Below are 21,203 nucleotides of genomic sequence, written 5' to 3'. Positions count from 1 at the left end.
CTTATACGTCTAGTCTCTTATGTGAATGAGCTAAATAATATTATTTGCTATTTTACGGTAATGTGTAAATAATTTCACACATAAGTCGCTCCTGATTATAAGTCGCACCCTCGGCCAAACTATGGAAAAAAAACTGCGACTTATAGTCCGAAAAATACGGTAATTATTTCTTACTTGGTAAACGAGGATTTATGTACTTTAATTTTCATTATAATCCTAATTTCAAAGTGAAATAGTCTCTCAATAACGGAATAAGATATTGTCAAATAGATCAAAGCACATTAAAGTAGTAATGTACAGTTATTTATATCTATACAGTGTATCCATCCATCCATCCATCCATTTTCTACCGCTTGTCCCATTCGGGGTCGTGGGGGGTGCTGGAGCCAATCTCAGCTGCATTCGGGCGGAAGGCGGGGTACACCCTGGACAAGTCGCCACCTCATCGCAGGGCCAACACAGATAGACAGACAACATTCACACTCACATTCCCACACTAGGGCCAATTTAGTGTTGCCAATCAACCTATCCCCAGGTTCATGTTTTTGGAGGTGGGAGGAAGCCGGAGTACGTTTGTAATTCATTACGTTCGATAATGACCTTTAAATCACACAAATCCTCCTAAAGAGGCGTGTGTAGTTTTTTTGCACAATTTATTTCAGCACAATGTTGCACATCTGCAACACTCTGCACTATGTCCTCCTGAGAACCAGTGTCCCTATATGCAGTCGACATTTGTGTTTTGCGGGACACGGATACACCCCCAATTTCTACCTCTGACAAAAGAAATCCAATCCAAGCAAAATCAAATGTCCACTGCAGGGAGCGCTGGTTCTCAGGTGGATAGTACAACATATTTTGAATTGGTTAGGATCTGAATATGTATATTTCATAAAAATGTGTAAACCCATAACACGTACTGTGTAGCAAAAATAATATAATTAGAATAATTTTTCTTTTAATCCCCAAACTACATTATTTTCACCTGTTCTACAAATCCTGCAGTTTTCATGAGCTTTCCATTCAGTAAAACTTCTAATAAACAGCATCAGGCAGCTCTGTCACTATTTGGACCTCCCACCCATCGCTCTATGAGGTCTTTTGTACAGATTGTTGAGATGAAAGATGCAATAAGTGGAGGTTGGCTTTCTTGGAATGCGGTGAACAGTAAAAACATAACTGACCTTGAGTCTTGCCTTTCCCTCTTATTCTCCAGCCCCCTCCTCTATCTGTCTCCCCTTTCCCCCCGTCCTCCATCAGAGAAAGGAAGTAGGGGAACACACATAAGGTACAGGTCACCAGCCGCTCCCCTCATCAATTAAATGTGCGACAGTGTTTTTCTTTTTTTTTCTGTCGGCTGAACTTACATGTCAAGGAGATGAGCAGGACCTCATGTTTTCGCTTTTGACAAATCAGCAAATGTTTAATCTCAAAATGTGCCAGCACTCATAAATAATGCAGGCTGGGCCCAAACTGTCTCTCATCTTGTCGGGGAGAAGTGTCGTTTTTTTTTTGTTTTTTTTCAAACCTTCAACAGGAAAATACAGGAAGACTGAATCCATGTCTTGTCTCCTTCATCTGATAGAACCCTCAAATCCTCACTTCATTTGTCCTTTCCCTGTTCCCTGACATCACTGTTGTGCCTCCTTCTTTCTGGCTTCAGCCATGAATGTCTTGCACTACTCACAAGTATTTTAATTCAAATGTGCGCTTCCTTATGATAGAAGTTACTCACTGGCCTTGAATGGGAGAAAAGAGACTGGAAATGATCCTGAAGCAAAGGTCTGCCAATCTCAAATACATAGCCTTCATGTTCCCTAAATGGATAGAGGGCCAACAGAAAGCAGGGTAGTGGACTGTGAACCGCATCAAATCCCCGTCTCTATGACTCTCACTTCTTCCCACACACTTTGATCGGCTTGTCCACAGACTGGGAAAGTTTTTTGATTGTTCACAGAAAGAAAAAAAAATGATGTTAAGCCTATTGAAGTGCATATTTACTCATTCACAAGTGCAGTTGAATGCATCCTTTGGGTCGCTAAAAATAAATGAGTCAAGACATTAGAAGGCTTAGAGCCGTAGTATTGACTGCATTGTTTACTGTACAGCACACCCTAACAGGACATGTTAGACTGTTGTTGCCAGTGCGTCCAATTTAGCAGAACCACTCAAGTTTGATAGACACTTGTATTGTGGCGGCCTGTTCATTTCTACACAATACAGACATAATCACTGTGATGAACTACCATATTTTCCGGACTGTAGAGCACACCCACTAAATTTTAGAAGAAAATAAATATTGTTAAATATATTAGCTGCACTGCAAATATTTACGTTGTGAAATTAGTTATTCACACAGAAATATTTTGCAAATGTTTTTTTACATACCTTAATTGTTTTCAGACTGTGCCTGTAAAACGGCAGTAAAACATCTGATCAGACAAAACAAAAGTCAGCTGCGGAAGCTAGCTCTTCAATCAATCAATCATCAATCAATCAATCATATTCCTTATTAGCTAACTTCAATCAGCTAAATAGACTTTATAACTCCACAGTGACATTTTCGTGACTTTACAAAACAGACAAAACAAAAAGAATGCCATTGTAAGTCCATGATACAACCACAGACACTTCTAAACGTGTCAGCATATTAGCTAATGCGAATGACGCTATCACGAGAGCGCACACACATTTGCATGGAGACATTACTATCAAACATGTGTTGGTTTAGTAAATATGAATTGTTTTAGTTTCATCGTAAAACTTACAAACATTGCTTGGAGTGATGAATGAATAATCTATACGAGCTGAAACACAATGGACAACTTCAAAACGAAACACCACTTGTATTTCCGGTTCAAAGCATTACGCAGAAATAAATACTGTAGACATTCCATCGGCAGCACCAGCAGTGCGCAAACTCGTGCAAAATATGGCGCCGTAGCACAAACAATAACACATTTTTAGTGTCTCTGTGTTTTATAAAAACTATTTGTTGAATACAAAACATTATGGTTGTAAGAGAAGAAAAAGCAAAGGATTTATAAGCCGCAGGGTTCAAAGCACAGGAAAAAGTTGCGGCTTATAGTCCGGAAAATAAGGAACGTCTTGAACACATTTGAACAAAAAAGTCTCCAGTTCACTTTCAGCTAGAATTGCTCTGAACACTTTTTGTGTAAGGCTATTCGTTTTGCGTGGAGTTTGCAGGAGTAAACAGCACCCCCAAACCCAAAGCTCATAAGGTTGATTTCACTTTCTGATCTTGACCTAGAGGTTGACAAGGTGCCATCTACTGCCTGCTGTTCCTCCGTGATGCGTTAAAGGCAGAGAACACACGCTGCTTTAGATTGTGAAGTACTGCTGTATACAGTCCTTCCAGGATTTCAAGGGCTTTTTTTGGTGATATTCGCATCCTAAAAAGCCTGCGTTCACGGCGGCATTTTTAAAGAGTTGCACACAGGCTGAAATGTTTTGAGCCTTAATTTCTTCAGTTTTATGTCAATGGTTTGTTTTATTTGTAACTGTGACACATTGTAATTATTTTAGGAGCCTTTGTATTTTATTTAACATCAAAATATGTCATTAGGTCTGGTGCTGTGTTATACATTTTACCACCAAGGGATTTATTTTATCCCAGTGCATTAGTTGGTGAGCCAGGCATTCTGATTAGACTTAAGTCAGATGGAAGAAGAAAGCAGTGCCTTATGATTTCTGTGTTCTTTACAGGACCATACGTAATCGGTCTAAGAGCCGCACGTCTGGGTCCTGTTACGTGTTCTATTCACCTTTTTTTTTTTTACACGTGACTAGTTTTACTGGCGTGCTTACATTACCAGATACAGGATGTCTTACGCCAAACATACTGTACCAAAAGGGTTGTACCGTATTTTCCGTACTTTACAGCGCATTGTTATATAAGCCGCACCCACTATATTTTAGGGGAAAAACATTTTTTTCCACATATTATCAGTACCACACTATAAGCCGCAGATATATACCTCTCGAAATGAGTTATTTACACAGAAATATTTCGTAAATGTTTTTTTAAATACCTAAATTGTTCCCAAACTGTGCTTGTAAAACGGCTGATCAAACAAAACGTCATCGTCATGGACCCACTAGCTGTGGAAGCTAGCTCACCAATTCGCTAAACAGATTCAATTACTCCACGGTGACATCTTGGTGAATTTACTGAGGAATTTGTGAAACTGAAACAATACAAAAAGAATACCATTGTAAGACATACTAAAAAAGACACTCATAAACGTGTTAGCATATCAACTATGGCTAACGACACTAGCTTTATTACATTATGATACCACGTACAAATGTGCATGAAAACACTCCTAAAGACATCACACGGGACGATTTATTAAGTATAAACAGTTTAAATTATATTGTAAAACGTACAAATGTTGCTTGGAGTGATGAATGGAGAATCCATATCAGTAGACACGCTATGGACGGCTTCTAATTTTAGTTGAAAGTACCAAATGGAAGGACAGCACCTGCAGTGAGAGAATTCGTCCAAAAGTTTCGATTCCTCGTTTCGATTCCAGTTCCCAAAGATTCTTAATTCTCAAAGATTCTCAGTTCCCATTTGTTTAAGAGACAGGGTCAAAAATGTACTATTAATTTCTCACAGAGCTATTTTTAACCAGTTTGAGTTGAAGTTTATTTGGAACATGCATGCATACAACATGATACATCACAATTTCCAGTTTCTCTATTCAACATGTTCGAAAAGGAGTAGGAAGAAGCAGAGTTTATTTAATCCTGCCCCTTTTCCTTTAAATAGCAGTTGCTAAAACTTTTGTTAATTTCCTGTTCTCAATTTATTCACAATATACTCCAAATGTAATAACAATAAAAATAAATAAATACATTATAATTATTGAAATAAGTTATATTTCATATAGTGAAATAAATAGGGTTATCTAGAAAATTAATGGATGGATGAAAAAAATTCAGAATGTTTATCATGGTTCTTCTTCTTTGTACTTTGTAAACATTTTAAGTTTGAAGAGTTTCTAAAATTGGATGATATTAGTACATTGTTTGATTTCTTTGCTTAATCCATTCCATATTTTAATTCCACATACTGATATACTGAAGATCTTAAGTGTTGTACGTGCATACAAATGTTTTAAATTACATTTTCCTCTAAGGTTATACAGTATTTATCCTATTTTTTTGAGAAAAATTGTTGTATATTCTTGGGTAGCAGATTATAGTTTGCTTTGTGTACAATTTTAGCTGTTAGCAAATTCACTTTGTTGTGAAATTTCAGTATTTTTGATTCAATGAATAAAAGGTTTGTATGTTCTCTATATCCAACATTATGTATTATTCTAACTGATCTTTTTTGTAACACGGTTAATGAATAAGTATACATTTGTAGTTATTTCCCCATATTTCTACACAATAACTCAGATATTAACACTAGCTAGCAGTAGAGAACATGGAGTGATTTTTGGTCCTAAGCATGTTTAGCTTTATTCATTATTGACCTGTTTCTTGCCACTTTATGTTGTATATTTTTTTATATGAGGTATCCAGTTCATTTTACCATCTTTTATTATACCTAGAAATGTGGTTTCATTTACTCTTTCAATTTCTATTCTGTCTATTTGTATTTGTGTTTAACTTTCCCTTCTACTGTTACCAAATTGCAGTATTTTAGTTTTACTGAGGTTTCAGGATAGTTTGTTTTTGTTAAACCATCTTTTTAATGTGTTAATTTCTTCTGTTATTATTTGTATTTGCTTCTGTGTCTTCTCTCCTGAACAAAACGCTGTTGTATCGTCCGCGAATAATACTAACTTGACATTTTTTGTAACTTTACAAATGTCTTTTGTATTAAGATTTAACAATTTTGGTCCTAGTATTGATCCCTGGGGTACACCACAGGATATATTTAGCATTGTAGATGTTTCCTGTTGGTTAAGTAACTTCTAATCCAGTTTAAAACCAACCCTCTGATGCCATACTTTTCTAATTTTGTTATTAAAATATTGTGATTAATTGTGTCAAATGCTTTAGTTAGATCCATAAACACTGCGGCTGCACATTTTTTATTATCTATTGCATCAAAGTTGAATTATTAGCTCTCAAAGTTGAAATAATAGCTCTCGAAGTTGAAATATTAGTAATAATAATAATACCTGGGATTTATATAGCGCTTTTCTAAGTACCTAAAGTCGCTTTACATGTAGAACCCATCATTCATTCACACCTGGTGGTGGTAGCTACTTTCATAGCCACAGCTGCCCTGGGGTAGACTGACGGAAGTGTGGCTGCAATTTGCGCCAACGGCCCCTCCGACCACCACCTATCATTCATCATTCAATTCACCGGTGTGAGTGGCACCGGGGAAAAAGGGTGAAGTGTCCCGCCCAAGGACACAACGGCAGCGATTTTTGGATGGTAAGAGGCGGGGAGCAAACCTGCAACCCTCAGGTTTCTGGCACGGTTGCTCTACCCACTACGCCATGCCGCCCCCTAAGTATATAAATACAAATCTTTTGACCTTGAATATTAAATGTTATGAGGCTTCTTTCTACAGGATTACACTTTGTCAAAAGTGTAACTTTATTTTTGAAAACTTCATAAAAAAAACATTTGCAAATTCGGTATTCTGTTGTTTATGTGTTAGAAATAGGGACGTTCCAATCAGGGCTTTATGCTGCCTTTTCCAGTACGAGTGAAATCTGCAGACACCGATTACATGTATTAACTGTATCGTTTCAACGGTGAGTGCTATTGACAGTAACTATATCATTACAGTATTTAAAAGTAGTTAATTTTTTTCTTTTATTACATACAGTTGTTTGAGCAAAACAAATTCAATACTACCCAATAACTAATCAAAAGCAATAACTACCATCCAACTACGTCACTGAACTCTCAGAAGCGTATTTTCAGCCCTTCACCTTGACACTTAGTTATCTTAGGGCCAAAGGGGAATTCAGTCTGAGCCTAAATCAAAGCAAACATTAACTATTACTCAATTAAAGAGTTTGCTGCGTAGCTGTGGCTGTGGCAGCTATTTCTTCCGATCAGCAGACTGAGCATCGAAAATTGGAATCCATGTTTAAAAATTTGGACTGTTTCGGAAAGTATGATCCGGTTCCCATCAATGCTCGATGCTTAACCATATTCATTGTTCAAGATATGGATGTTTGCTCTAAAATCCAACATAATTCTTATCTCCCGTGTCTTGTTCTTGCAGGCTCTGGGAAGTTTCTACTTCATTCACGAATCTTTGAAAAACGTCCAACAGTTTGATTTCAAAGGTGAGTCACACATATAGATCATGGCAACACACTCTGAAATGAAATCCTCCCACAGTGGCCCCTCATCCCACCCCTGCATATCACACACACAACCATTCGCAGGCTATTCCCACTTCCATCAAAACCAACGAGCTAAGATTGTCTTTGAGGATAATGTAAAAGGAGCGGGGCCGACTGGTCGTGATTATTAATATTAGCATTTAATTCATAAGATTTCGGGCCTACAGTAATGGTGTGCAGCGGGTTATTGGACAGTTACGGCGGTCTCATCAGCCTGCAGTGTCAGAGGGCCCCGGGGTCCTGCGGCCACGCTAATTAAAGACGGGATATAGATGTGGAGGTGCCTTGCTTCCTATTAGACCCAAGTCAGCATTAGCACCAGTTACCCCAGTGAAGGACAGGGCGAAGGCAGGGGAGGGCTCCATAACAGAAGAGGACCACTCCACACTTTTATACCTTTTAAGTTCATTTACAAATGCAATTACCGTATTTTTCGGACTATAAGTCGCAGTTTTTTTCATAGTTTGGCTGGGGGTGCGACTTATACTCAGGAGCGACTTATGTGTGAAATTATTAACACATTACCGTAAAATATCAAATAATATTATTTAGCTCATTCACGTAAGAGACTAGACGTATAAGATTTCATGGAATTTAGCGATTAGGAGTGACAGATTGTTTGGTAAACGTATAGCATGTTCTATATGTTATAGTTATTTGAATGACTCTTACCATAATATGTTACGTTAACATACCAGGCACGTTCTCAGTTGGTTATTTATGCGTCATATAACGTACACTTATTCAGCCTGTTGTTCACTATTCTTTATTTATTTTAAATTGCCTTTCAAATGTCCATTGTTGGTGTTGGGTTTTATCAAATAAATTTCCCCAAAAAATGCGACTTATACTCCAGTGCGACTTATATATGTTTTTTTCCTTCTTTATTATGCATTTTCGGCAGGTGCGACTTATACTCGGGTGCGACTTATACTCCGAAAAATACGGTACATTAAGCTACACAGGGATATCAATATTTGTGCACCGGTTGCCTGATGTTGATTTTACATCTTTATATACTGTATATACATACATAAATATTCAACATAGGGTTGTCAATTATCACGTTGATTACAATTAATTAATGGCTGTCATATTTAGAGTATTTAGTTTTTTAATTGTGTTAATGTCATTTTCAAACTCTAACATTACTGTCTCTGTGTGCCTACCTGTGCAAGTGTGAATTACAGGATTGGCTCCCGCCTACCTACATACTCAGTATGAAATTAAATAAATATCATATTTATGCAGTGCAACAACATCTGTTTGAAATTTATTTTCTCCATGAGGTAGATGCCATTGGTTTGCATTCTCTCCAGCAGGTGGTGCAGTTGCCTGTGGAAGGTCGTGGCTCAGAGTGCACTTTCATGCTTTATTTTTTAAATACATTATTAATCACACAGGCGCTCTTTAAAAATTAACCCTCTTTGATTGTTGCATGTGTTCATTTTCTTCCATCAGCAAAGAAATTCCGGAAGGTGATCGGGAAGGAAACCTGCTCCGAGACACTAGAATGCACACCCATGCTGGAGAAGGAGAAGTTTCCTCAAGACTACTTTCCTGAGGTGAATAGTGAGATGTTGTTTGGAAGAAAAATGGAATCGATCGCATTTTCAATGGGAAAAAAAAACATATTTAGCAACTCAAAAAAATAACTCAAGTCAATTATGGAAACACAAAAAAGAGTAATCAAATCTAGAAAAATATCAATTTCTTCTGCTTCTTTATATTAGTCTCAAGCTTTTCTACATTGTACTTTTTGCTGTACAGTCAAAGACAAAATGCCTCCTCTGGCTGTCTTTTCCTCAATTTAAAGACAAACCGGTCTGTAAATTGAAATGTTAGATGTTGAAACTCTCCGCTGACTCCTGTGTGTTCAATTTTGCGACATGGTGCGATGCTGTGCGCCATCATAGGCAAGCTGCACATTGAGCAGGGCTATGCTGATGTAGTCATAAAGAGCACCGCCGCCTGTGTGTCATCCCCACACTCCCCACTCATCTGTCAACCATGCTCCGACGGCCGCCTCTGCAAATATATGCAAAACAGATGGATTCAGCTCTGTTCGCACACTTCCCCCAATTTCCATGTCTTTCACAAACTGTAGGCCCCGCAGACAACCATGCAAACATATGCATTCACACCCTCACAATTCAGACATCATTGATCATCAATCTGGATCTGATTTAAAACCAATTACACTAATTGAGGCAGAAATCCACTTATGTCAAAGCAATATTCTGTTTTCAACAGGACAATTTTAAAAAAGCACAAACAAATTAGGCCCAGCATGAGAGGGACGAGGAGAAGGATGTATAGGAAAAGAGGCTGAGAAAAGTTTAGTGATTTATGCCCCTTTTCCTGACTGGGATATGAATCTGGGATGATGCTCCAGAGAACGGCACTCCAGATAATGTTAGCCCATTTAAAAAGAGCAGATTTGTGTAGTCTATCAGGGTCGCGATGTGTTTTTTTCCCCCCGCCTGTCTCCCTCCTCCTCCCCCTCCCCTTCCTCCGGCCCTCCATAGTGAGAAATTGGTTGTTATCATAGATCACAGATACGGCTCAAACCTCTTATGAAAGATGAATTAATTTCACTAATGCTTTAATGCAAAGCTCTCATGAGGGAGGCAGACTGGTGATAACCCCTGCATCGTCCCCGCTTCCTCCGCCTGTGATTTATGCCCTCTTTTAGTAGATGAAACTGCCTACATTTGCCATCCATCTGAGGCCTTGAGGAATCCTATTACATGGGGATCTTGGAACGAACACAGTCCCAAACCAGTTGCTTCAATTCTAGCTGGTTAAGTTGGCCTCAACCGTATCATGGTGTTGCAGTCAGAAATGTACATAGACAAAGAGGGCAGCCATGCTCTTAATTGATATATCTGATGAGATTAGATCTTTTATAAATGACACACTAGTTTTTATTTGTTGGACTCTAGTGGAAGGTTAGAGAGCGATAGCAGACAGATGACTTGGTTGGTGGAAGACAGATGTTTTTTTCCCCCTGAATCTGTCCTACATTTATAGTTACCCATCAATAAAATGTCAATGGGCTGAATGCTGATGACATCATGGTGGGAAGCGTTTGTGTGCACGCTACAGTGGAACCTCCAATTTGAAATGCAATCTGTTTCAGGAAAATGGTCAACCCTTTTATGAGTTCAAATTTTGAAACAATCTATATGGTCAATACATTTTTTTGTCAAACTGGATTTTTTTAAGGGGACATATGATGTAGTTTGTCTTTTCTGACTTGATTGATTGATTGATTGATTGAAACTTTTATTAGTAGCTTGCACAGTGAAGTACATATTCTGTACAATTGACCACTAAATGGTAACACCCGAATAAGTTTTTCAACTTGTTTAAGTCGGGGTTCACTTAAATTGATTCATGATACAGATATATACTATTTTCATAATACAGTCATCACACAAGATAATCATCACAGTATATGAATTGAATTATTTACATTATTTACAATCCTGGGTGTGGGATATGGAGGGTGGTTAAGTTTGGTTGGAATCAACACTTCAGTCATCAACAATTGCATCATCAGAGAAAATGACATTGGAACAGTGTAGGTCTGACTTGGTACATATGTACAGCAAGTATTGGACACAGAGAGACAGATCAGAAATTATAAGAAAAAGTGCCGACATTTGATTGTTTACATTTGATTATTTACAATCCGAGGAGGTATGATGAGGAAGGGAGGGTGTTAGTTTAGGGTTGAAGTTGCCTTGAGGTGTTCTTTTAGTGCGGTTTTGAAGGAGGATAGAGATGCCCTTTCTTTTACACCTGTTGGGAGTGCATTCCACATTGATGTGGCATAGAAAGAGAACGAGTTAAGACCTTTGTTAGATCGGAATCTGGGTTTAACGTGGTTAGTGGAGCTCCCCCTGGTGTTGTGGTTATGGCGGTCATTTACGTTAAGGAAGTAGTTTGACATGTACTTCGGTATCAGGGAGGTGTAGCGGATTTTATAGACAAGGCTCAGTGCAAGTTGTTTTACTCTGTCCTCCACCCTGAGCCAGCCCACTTTGGAGAAGTGGGTAGGAGTGAGGTGTGATCTGGGGTGGAGGTCTAGAAGTAATCTGACTAGCTTGTTCTGGGATGTTTGGAGTCTAGATTTGAGGGTTTTGGAGGTGCTAGGGTACCAGGAGGTGCATGCGTAATAGAAAAAGGGTTGAACGAGAGTTCCCGCCAGAATCTTCATGGTGCTTTTGTTGACCAGAGAGGAGATTCTATAGACAAATTTCGTTCGTTGGTTGACCTTTTTGATTACCTTGGTTGCCATTTTATCACAGGAAAGATTAGCCTCTAGAATGGAATCTAGGTAGGTGACCTCATCCTTCCTGGCGATAACAATGTCACCCACTTTTATAGTGAAGTCACTGACTTTCTTAAGGTTGATGTGGGACCCAAACAGGATGGATTTAATGTTGCCACAATGTTAGATATTTGTGTCAAACGTACGGCCTTTGGGCCGAATCAGGCCCGCGAACAGGTTTTATCCGGCCCGCGGGATGAGTTCGCTAAGTATAAAAATGAGCCGAAATTTTTAAATGAAAGAAACTGCTGTTCTAAATGTGTCCACTAGATGCCGCAATAGCAAGTATTTTTATCTTTGTAGATAATGCTACATAAAAATACAAAAAATAAACCACATGATGTTAGTGCACCAGTCGAGGAAAATGAGCAAACTACATGAATAACGTCCTGTAATTTGATTTTGATATCATTTTTTCATCTTGATAGATTGGAAATGAACACCAATGAGTTAACTGATGAACATTATCACATAATTTATCCAGAAAGTATAAATTACGCTAAACAAAGATAGAATACTGTTAACCGCAACATGTTAGTGTAAAAAAAACAAAACAGCAACATTATGATTTGTACATTTTCAGAATGTGGTTGTTCTATTTTTAAACAAAGAAAACAATCGGAAGTTGTCTTTATTTTTAAGTTACCGTGCCATGATTTTACCAGTCCGGCCCACTTGGGAATCAACTTTTCTCCATATGGTTCCGATCTAAAATGAGTTTGACACTCCTGTGTTAAACTATGCCAAAATATCAAATCATAAGGTTCATGAATTTTGGGCGTGAGCTGGCACGCAGTTTTGGATTCCTCTGTTAATGAGGAGTCTTGTTCACGAGTGGGGGAAGAGTGGATCGTGAGATCGACAGGCGGATCGGTGCGGCGTCTTCAGTAATGCGGACGCTGTATCGATCCGTTGTGGTGAAGAAGGAGCTGAGCCGGAAGGCAAAGCTCTCGATTTACCGGTCGATCTACGTTCCCATCCTCACCTATGGTCATGAGCTTTGGGTCATGACCGAAAGGACAAGATCACGGGTACAAGCGGCCGAAATGAGTTTCCTTCGCCGAGTGGCGGGGCTCTCCCTTAGAGATAGAGTGAGAAGCTCTGTCATTCGGGGGGAGCTCAAAGTAAAGCCGCTGCTCCTCCACATCGAGAGGAGCCAGATGAGGTGTTTCGGGCATCTGGTCAAGATGCCACCCGAACGCCTCCCTAGGAAGGTGTTTCGGGCACGTCCGACCGGTAGGAGGCCACGGGGAAGACCCAGGACACGCTGGGAAGACTATCTCTCCCGGCTGGCCTGGGAACGCCTCGGGATCCCCCGGGAGGAGCTGGACGAAGTGGCTGGGGAGAGGGAAGTCTGGGCTTCCCTGCTTAAGCTGCTGCCCCCGCGACCCGACCTCGGATAAGCGGAAGAAGATGGATGGATGGATGGATGTTAATGAGGTTTTGCAGTCTGGCTATGTTGGCTATTTACTGTAAGGTAAGATAAAGTATTATTGCCATCTAATTGTGGCATGCACCAAATAACACCGACATGTCACATGAAATGTTTTAAATGCTACCAAAATTAGCTGTTTTTTATTTGGCCCTGAATCGATCTGGGGGTTTATACATATTGTTGTGACTGAGTTAAATTGTATTATGTTTATTAAGTATATTTTCGACTGTGTCTGGGAAGAGAAATGGCGGCGACGACTTAAAAATATATATGTACATTTTCAAAAAATAAATGTTGATGCTTTCGTAGAAGGTGGGACGTGGTTTCATTTGCAATCATTGAACGCTTCCACAACAGACAGATTTAAGACTCAAAAAGCAGGTTATAAATGTGACTGTGGTGCAAAATTTACCACACAGAATCTACATTTACAAAAAATGTAGATTAAAATCATCACCTTTTAAATTATATTGCATGAGTTAGCCACTGTGCTGTATAATAACAACCTGTGATGGCATGAGGAGTAAATTGGGAGGATTTACAATGATGACTTGCCTGTTTAAGTCATACAAGTGTAAAAAGAAAATAATCTCTGTTAATAATGACACTTAAAGTGGACCTATGATGTTTTTAAACTACATTTAAAACACTTCCTTGTGGTCTAGATCAGTGGTCCCCAAGCATCAGTCCGGGGGCTGGTACCAATCCGTGACACATTTGCTACTGGGTCTCATAGACACATTAGGTCATTTATAAACGACCACATTTTCGCCGAGTAAACTTTTGCCTGTCCCACTAGAATAATCTTGTTCATAGTTGTAAAATAAAACTCCTGAAGTTGCCATGTGTTACATTTGTCTGTGCAAATAATGCCTACATTAAACCACTCCCTGGTGCAAATAAATTGTGGACCCCTGGTCTACATAATATGTATTGGATATGCGTGGTGGGAATTTTGCGTACAAGTCATGTGTTTTATGAAATTGCATTGTCCCCTTTGAAATAAACTAATCTAACCTAATTGTGTTCAAAAATCGCATTCACAACCCACCCTCTCCAAAAGTATCATAATTTGGCTTTTGAAATTATGCACTGTTAAATATATATCTTGAAGACAAACAGTACCGCTAATTTTTTCATTCACAGTCAAAAATAAAGATTCTTAAACATAATATTTACACGATCACAACATTAGGATCACTGGCCTGCTCAGAACGGTACAGACCCGCCTCAAAAAAGATGCTTTTATGAGCATTTATGTTATTGCATGCAGCATATCTGTGTTATTATGCACATGCAAAGGTTATATGAAAATAATACTTTATCTTACCTTTTTTGTGTTTCTTCAAACCAAGTCGTAATGTCCCAATGACGCCGCTTTACCTGTCGTAGTTCAGCTGCCAGTCCAAATTTGTAGTGGCCCAAATTTCATAGCCAAATAAACACGGAAGTATGAATTTTATATTAATTTCATAGACATACTGTGAAGCAGGTGGGAGGGCATGAAACGAGAAGGAATGTGTGGAAGTTCTGGCGGCAGCAATCTGTGCTGGTCGACTCAGCAGAGGAAGAGGCTTGCAGAGACAATATGTCCAAGAATGACTATATAATTACGTCAATCTGTGGCCTCACTAATTTAACACTGTTAGAAAAATACTCCGAAGACACACGGACGCCACCTTTGTAATTTGCCTGTATTTTTTTCTTGAATTCCATTGGGTTTTCCCCCTTATTTCACAAAGTGCTGGCACCCACAACTTTCTTTGGCCCCAGGGTGGCTCATTTTGCAGTCATAGTCAATTAAAAAAATCTGAGACTGAGTGCCTGATTTACTAAAAGTGTGCCTGTACTAAAACACGTGCGAACTTGATAGCACACGCACAGCTGATCTACTTAACATGTGCAAAGGAGATTGCGTCTGCTAAGTGAGCAGAATAAGGTGTGTAATCAATTTTGCATCTGTCTGCAAAATATATGCTGATCGTCAAAACGCCCACAATACTGGGAGTCGATGATGCAAATATAATTATTTTATCAACATTCATCACTGTTTTGGGAGCACTATTTTGGGTTTTATTTAGCACGTGTGGAAATGACGTGCTGTCTGAGAAAAAAGGTACTAAAGCTGCAAATACAGACGATAGACAGAGAATCCTCCGTCTGCGTGTACGTTTCAACATTTTGGAAAGTCAGAAATAAAAAAATATTAGGCATATTGTCTATTCAAGAATTTCCTTTTTTAATTGTATTGCTGATTAAAAATAATTACATTTTGGTGTCTTCTGGCGTTAATTTTTTTTAATGTTGTTAGTTTTTTTTGTTTTAGGAAATATTTTACTATAATATATAAGGATGTCCGATAATGGCTTTTTGCCGATATCCGATATTCCGATATTGTCCAACTCTTTAATTACCGATACCAACCGATACCGATATCAACCGATGTATGCAGTCGTGGAATTAACACATTATTATGCCTAATTTGGACAACTAGGTATGGTGAAGATAAGGTACTTAAAAAAAAAAAAGTATAAAATAAAATAAGATAAATACATTAAAAACATTTTCTTGAATAAAAAAGAAAGTAAAACAATATAAAAACAGTTACATTGAAACTAGTAATTAATGAAAAATAGTAAAATTAACTGTTAAAGGTTAGTACTATTAGTGGACCAGCAGCACGCACAATCATGTGTGCTTACGGACTGTATCCCTTACAGACTGTATTGATATATATTGATATATAATGTAGGAACCAGAATATTGATAACAGAAAGAAACAACCCTTTTGTGTGAATGAGTGTGAATGGGGGAGGAAGGTTTTTTGGGTTGGTGCACTAATTGTAAGTGTATCTTGTGTTTTTTATATTGATTTAAAAAAAAAACGATACCGATAATAAAAAAAACGATACCGATAATTTTCGATATTACATTAGAGATGTCCGATAATATCGGCCTCCCGATATTATCGGCCGATATTATCGGACATCTCTAATAATATATCTTCTACATAAAAAAACGTCTTTCAGTATGCATTTGCTTGCGTTTGAGTCATTCCAGACGCACAAATACGCTGGTGATATGTTTCTGTTGTCTACACTTCAATTCAGAAAAGGTGTTACAGATTATAAATGTGTGCTGCTGGTTCAACACATCACGCACAGGTAGGAGCATGATAACATGAATGTGCAGGAAATGATCGTCTCAGTGGTAAAAGCCCCGTATGCACGCAAAATCCTCATTTAAATAGGGCGGTCTGCACCACTTTTCAATTGCACATGCAGTGTTAGTAGATCACACGCAACACGCCCACTCATAAATGATAAATAAATGGGTTGTACTTGTATAGCGCTTTTCTACCTTCAAGGTACTCAAAGCGCTTTGACACTACTTCCACATTTACCCATTCACACACACATTCACACACTGATGGAGGGAGCTGCCATGCAAGGCGCTAACCAGCACCCATCAGGAGCAAGGGTGAAGTGTCTTGCTCAGGACACAACGGACATGACGAGGTTGGTACTAGGTGGGGATTGAACCAGGGACCCTCGGGTCGCGCACGGCCATTCTTCCACCGCGCCACGCCGTCCCTCATGTAGTACACTCTATTTTATTGTTTGCATAAGCTGTCTAGCGCGTAATATATGGATCTTAGTAAATCGGGCCCTTAGTCACCAGATGAGTCAACAAACTGCACAAAGATTCCGGAAACTGGATCAGTTTGTTACACGCATTTTAAACCAGGGCAATTTTTTTAACGAAAAATTTTCGGCAGAAACAGTATCCAATGAAAGCGGGCTGTACGAAAAGTGAGGTACCACTGTATACCTAAGCAAATGAATACACATAGGTGGGAAATATTCCATAAGTAGATATGCAAGGGGTAACCCTTTTACTGTCTACATGGGCACCATTAGGTAATATTTTTTTCACCCCTAGGTAGATTTGTTTTGCAGCGAAACGAGATGAAGTAAGAAATAAACAAAAGTGTTGACACAAAACAAAGCATGGAGAATAAAAGACAAATTTGGCATCACAGTAACAGACAATTAAAGACAGTAAGATAGAACTACCACAAAAATAATCAATGAATACGTGCAATGTGATCAAAGCCAAAGTCATGTTTATTGTCAATGTATTAGACTTACAGGAAAAAGAAAAAAGAAAAGCCTTTCTCTCTGAATCACGGTGTAAGCTTACTGTAACATGGATTTGTTAAAGCTATATGCAAAATATAAAGAAAAAAATAAAAATACAGACATACAAAAATTACAGGATAATGTACAAAATGTGCATTTCGAAAGAATATGCACATTTTGAATATAAGCAACCACAACTGTTCAACAACAACAAATGTGCATAGACTTGGATTATTATAAGTATTATTATTATTGGACAATTATTAGAAAGCATTCGTATTAACACAAATGAATACATACAATAAAATAAATATAAGCCATTCAGTAGGGGCAGAGAGAGACAGTGCGATAGGGAGGACTGCTCTAGGATGAGGGGTGAGGTTCAGCATCCAAAGCTGAGGAGGGGGCCAGTGGGAGGAAGGTGGGAGGGGAGAGTTCAGCTTCCTGACAGCTAAATGGATAAAACTGTTTGTTAGTCTGGTGGAGCTGGTTCAGAGGCTCCGGTACCGTCTCCCAGACGGCAGGAAGCTGAAGAGTCTGTGTTGTGGATGGTTGGGGTCACCACAATGCTGGATGATGCGCGGGTGAGGCGGGTGTTGTAGATGTCCAGAGGGGAAGGGGAGTATGATGCCAGTTATTTTTCCTGCTGTGTTCACTATGCCTTGCAGGGTCTTGCCCTTGTGGGTGATGCAATTACCATAACACATAGTGATGCAGCTAGTCAGAATGCTCTCAATGGTGCTCCTAGAGCTGGGCTCTTGCCTTCTTCAGCTTGAGGAGGAAGTAGAGTCGCTGTTGTACTTTCTTGGCCAGTGATTAGGGATGGGAGTTGCTAAGATTTTTCCAGTTCCGCTTCTATTTTTGATTTTGCTTGATGATTTGGTTCTTTATCGGTGCCTTATCGATTCTTATATGGAAAAAAGAGAACAAAAAGGTGGAAAGGTGAAGGTAACTTGACAGTGTTAGGATAACCCAGTATTTTGCTTATTCAGTGTTTTAGTCTTAGTATTTTATCTGTTTTAATGAATACGCTTTTATTGTTTTAAATATTGGTTTGTACAATAGCACTTTAAGTTTTTATTTAAATGAAAAGTAAATAACAAATACAATCCATAATATGTATTATTTCTGGCGGCCGTGTCCTACTCTGTTCAGCGTTTCTTGAACACACCGCAAAAAACACCTCTGTCTGTTTTCCGCCCAGTATAGAACGATGACTCTGCTTAGGAGATCACAGCTTGTGGGTTCAATGTTTGCAATTTAATATCTTAGTTGCTCAAACAGTAGTGTGTTTAGATTGGGGTATGTCCTTTCTTCACAGAAAAAGCTATTAATGTATCTTGTTTTTAATGTTAATTTTTAGGCTAGCCAGCTAGCGCCAGTCAGTCTGTGAGTTTATCAAAGTGCTGTTGTCAATCTCGGTTTTTCAGTCATTTCCATTAAAACGGTAACGCTAACTGTTTACCGCTGTTACAATAAATACCATTTATCGTTGCATCCTTAGATCCGATATTGATATTGGATATTTGTCCGTTATCAGTAAAAAATGGTTTATCGCTAAAATATCCGATATAAGGTCTGATACTGATACAAGCAGGCCTGCAGCAAGTGCAAAGTTTCCAAGACAAAAGCGTATGAGAAAGTATGTAGTAACAAATGTGTCTGGATCATTCAATTTCCTGTGTCAAGAGCTTAATTTAATGAATTATTGTGACCACTAAGTGTAGCCAGTAAACAAATTAACATTCCACTTCAAAAACATAAATCTCTCTTAAGGTTAGTATTTCAAACTTCCTTTGTTCGCTGAGTAATTTTACTTGATCAAGCCTTTTCTAACATTTCACACTACACTAAAATAAATGATGTACTTTAATGCCATAGCTTTAGTGTTTTTCATACTAATACCATTGTTGATTGATATCGTATCGGATTAATATTGGCCTATAATCAAAGCTCCAATATTGGTATCGATAAGGAAGTAAAACAAAATATAGGACATCATTTTGATATTTGTAAACTACTTGAAAGAAATATAGGGGAGTGATATCTGGTCAGGGAATTAAGTCCTACTTTCAAATCCAACGGTTTGGAGATGCCTGATTACAAAATGCAATGTGATTAACACACTTTGATAAGCTCATATAACAAATTGGATGAACATATCTCATCAATTGCTTCTGTAAGCTTTTTTAAATTGTTAATATACTTTGTGGATATTGTGTATTATGTGAAGGAGCCAATCATTTGAAGAAGTTCTGCAATATTTCTAGCAAGTAAACATGTTTTTTTCAATCACAGCCTAGTTTAGTTTGGGTTGAAGATTAAAACAATTGGCTTCTGTGTCATCATTTGAAATATACAGTAATTTAATTGTCTTGAGAAAATTGTATAAACTAATTGCATTCCCATTTCATACTCATGACTTCATTATAATTAGATCTAGATTGCTTGTGAGAGATTTGAGTGAAAAGAGCAGGCCACATATTAAAATATTTATGAAAGAAGTTTGCAAAAATCTAATGAAAAGTTGGCAAATAGCATAGTGTCTGGGGTATACAGTGCACCTGCATACACCAGCCATTTTTTGGACAGTTTTTTATTTTGTACATACCGTATTTTTCGGACTATAAGTCACAGTTTTTTTCATAGTTTGGCCGGGCTCCAGTGCGATTTATATATGTTTTTTTACTTCTTTATTATGCATTTTCGGCAGGTGCGACTTATACTCCGAAAAATACGGTATGTTGGCCGCGCACTTCCCTCCATTATCTGCAAGTGTACACATTGAAACATGAAATATTCACACAGGCATTTGTGTTCATTCACAATTGCAACACGGCATAAAGTAGCATACTGGGTAGCGCTGTCTTCGTCCTTTTTCCTCCCCCGCCTGCTATCCGGCCTTTTGTGATGGTGAATTTTCAGTTACGTGCAGCAGTTTTTTTCTTATTCAATCTTTTCCACCTTTGGGGTTCGTCGTGTGCATTTTGTTAACGTACGGGTGAAAAGTGACTGGTGAGATGTTTGCACATTTACGGGTAAGTTGTATTTAGCAGTGGGAAAAGAGTGAGAATGGCGTTACTTGTGTTCCTAATATAATGGCCATGGCAGCAGGAAGATGCGCAAGGAAATAAAAGTCAATTGTGTGCGTGTGTGTGCGAATGTGTGTGCGTGTATGTACTGCCGCTTTTCATGGACGGACGTGCTCTTTCACACCGTAGAAATCCATAAATTTGCCGGAACATTATAAAGCGCAGAGTTCAAAGCGTTGGAAAAAAGTAGTGGCTTATAGACCGGAAATTATGATGGTGTTTTGTGCGTCTTGTTGTATCCCGTTGTTCTGACAAATCTTTTCACCCCCCACTGATCATGGATCTATTTATTGCAGCCGTAATACATGCCTCCACAAGCCATTGCATCATAAGGATTTGTCATAGCCCAATATAAATAAAGTATACGACCCGGACCTTAATGTGCCCTTGCTATTGATCGTTTTACACAGGCGGAGAAAAAAATTAAAAGGAAGAAAATAGCCGACAGGCTGTAGATCAACTCCCATAAGACTTTGTATTTGTTGTTTGCACCACAGGCGTGTCCATTAAAGCATTGACTTGATTTCATTTACCCTTTTAGTGCTCTGTTGTAAGCTGCGACACAGGACTCTGATTAAGCCAAAGTTCTCCCCTCAGTGAAAGTTAACTTGCACCATATTGTTCCTTTTTTCATTTAGATGATACATTGATGTTTGATGGCTTCTGCTATGGAGATTAAACTGGCTTTGCTTTTGGAAGTCTCCCTGCGTTCATCAGCAGACAAGTCACCTGTGACAGATGGTGACACTTGGCACGTCAGCCGTGATGCATGAGGTTGTTATGTCAAGATCAAGATCATATTGATGTTTTCGCAATGATTTCATAGTGGACTCAACTTTT

At 38.6% G+C, this 21,203-nt stretch overlaps 1 protein-coding gene across 2 annotated transcripts in view; it reads left to right on the top strand.

The window, feature by feature from the left end:
• inpp5a (inositol polyphosphate-5-phosphatase A) overlaps positions 1–21,203 on the top strand; it is a 408,597-nt gene that overhangs the window by 190,589 nt on the left and 196,805 nt on the right. For both annotated transcript variants that reach the window (XM_061962827.1, XM_061962834.1), the window contains exons 5-6: positions 7,232–7,295; positions 8,817–8,920. In XM_061962827.1, coding sequence (XP_061818811.1) covers positions 7,232–7,295; positions 8,817–8,920 — 168 coding nt within the window. The remainder of the gene's footprint in view (positions 1–7,231; positions 7,296–8,816; positions 8,921–21,203) is intronic.

Source organism: Nerophis lumbriciformis, linkage group LG02 (genome assembly GCF_033978685.3).
Source record: "Nerophis lumbriciformis linkage group LG02, RoL_Nlum_v2.1, whole genome shotgun sequence".
NCBI classification, from domain to species: Eukaryota; Metazoa; Chordata; class Actinopteri; order Syngnathiformes; family Syngnathidae; genus Nerophis; species Nerophis lumbriciformis.
The sequence above is the reverse complement of the archived record's forward strand: the minus strand, read 5'-3'. Positions and strand labels throughout refer to the sequence as shown.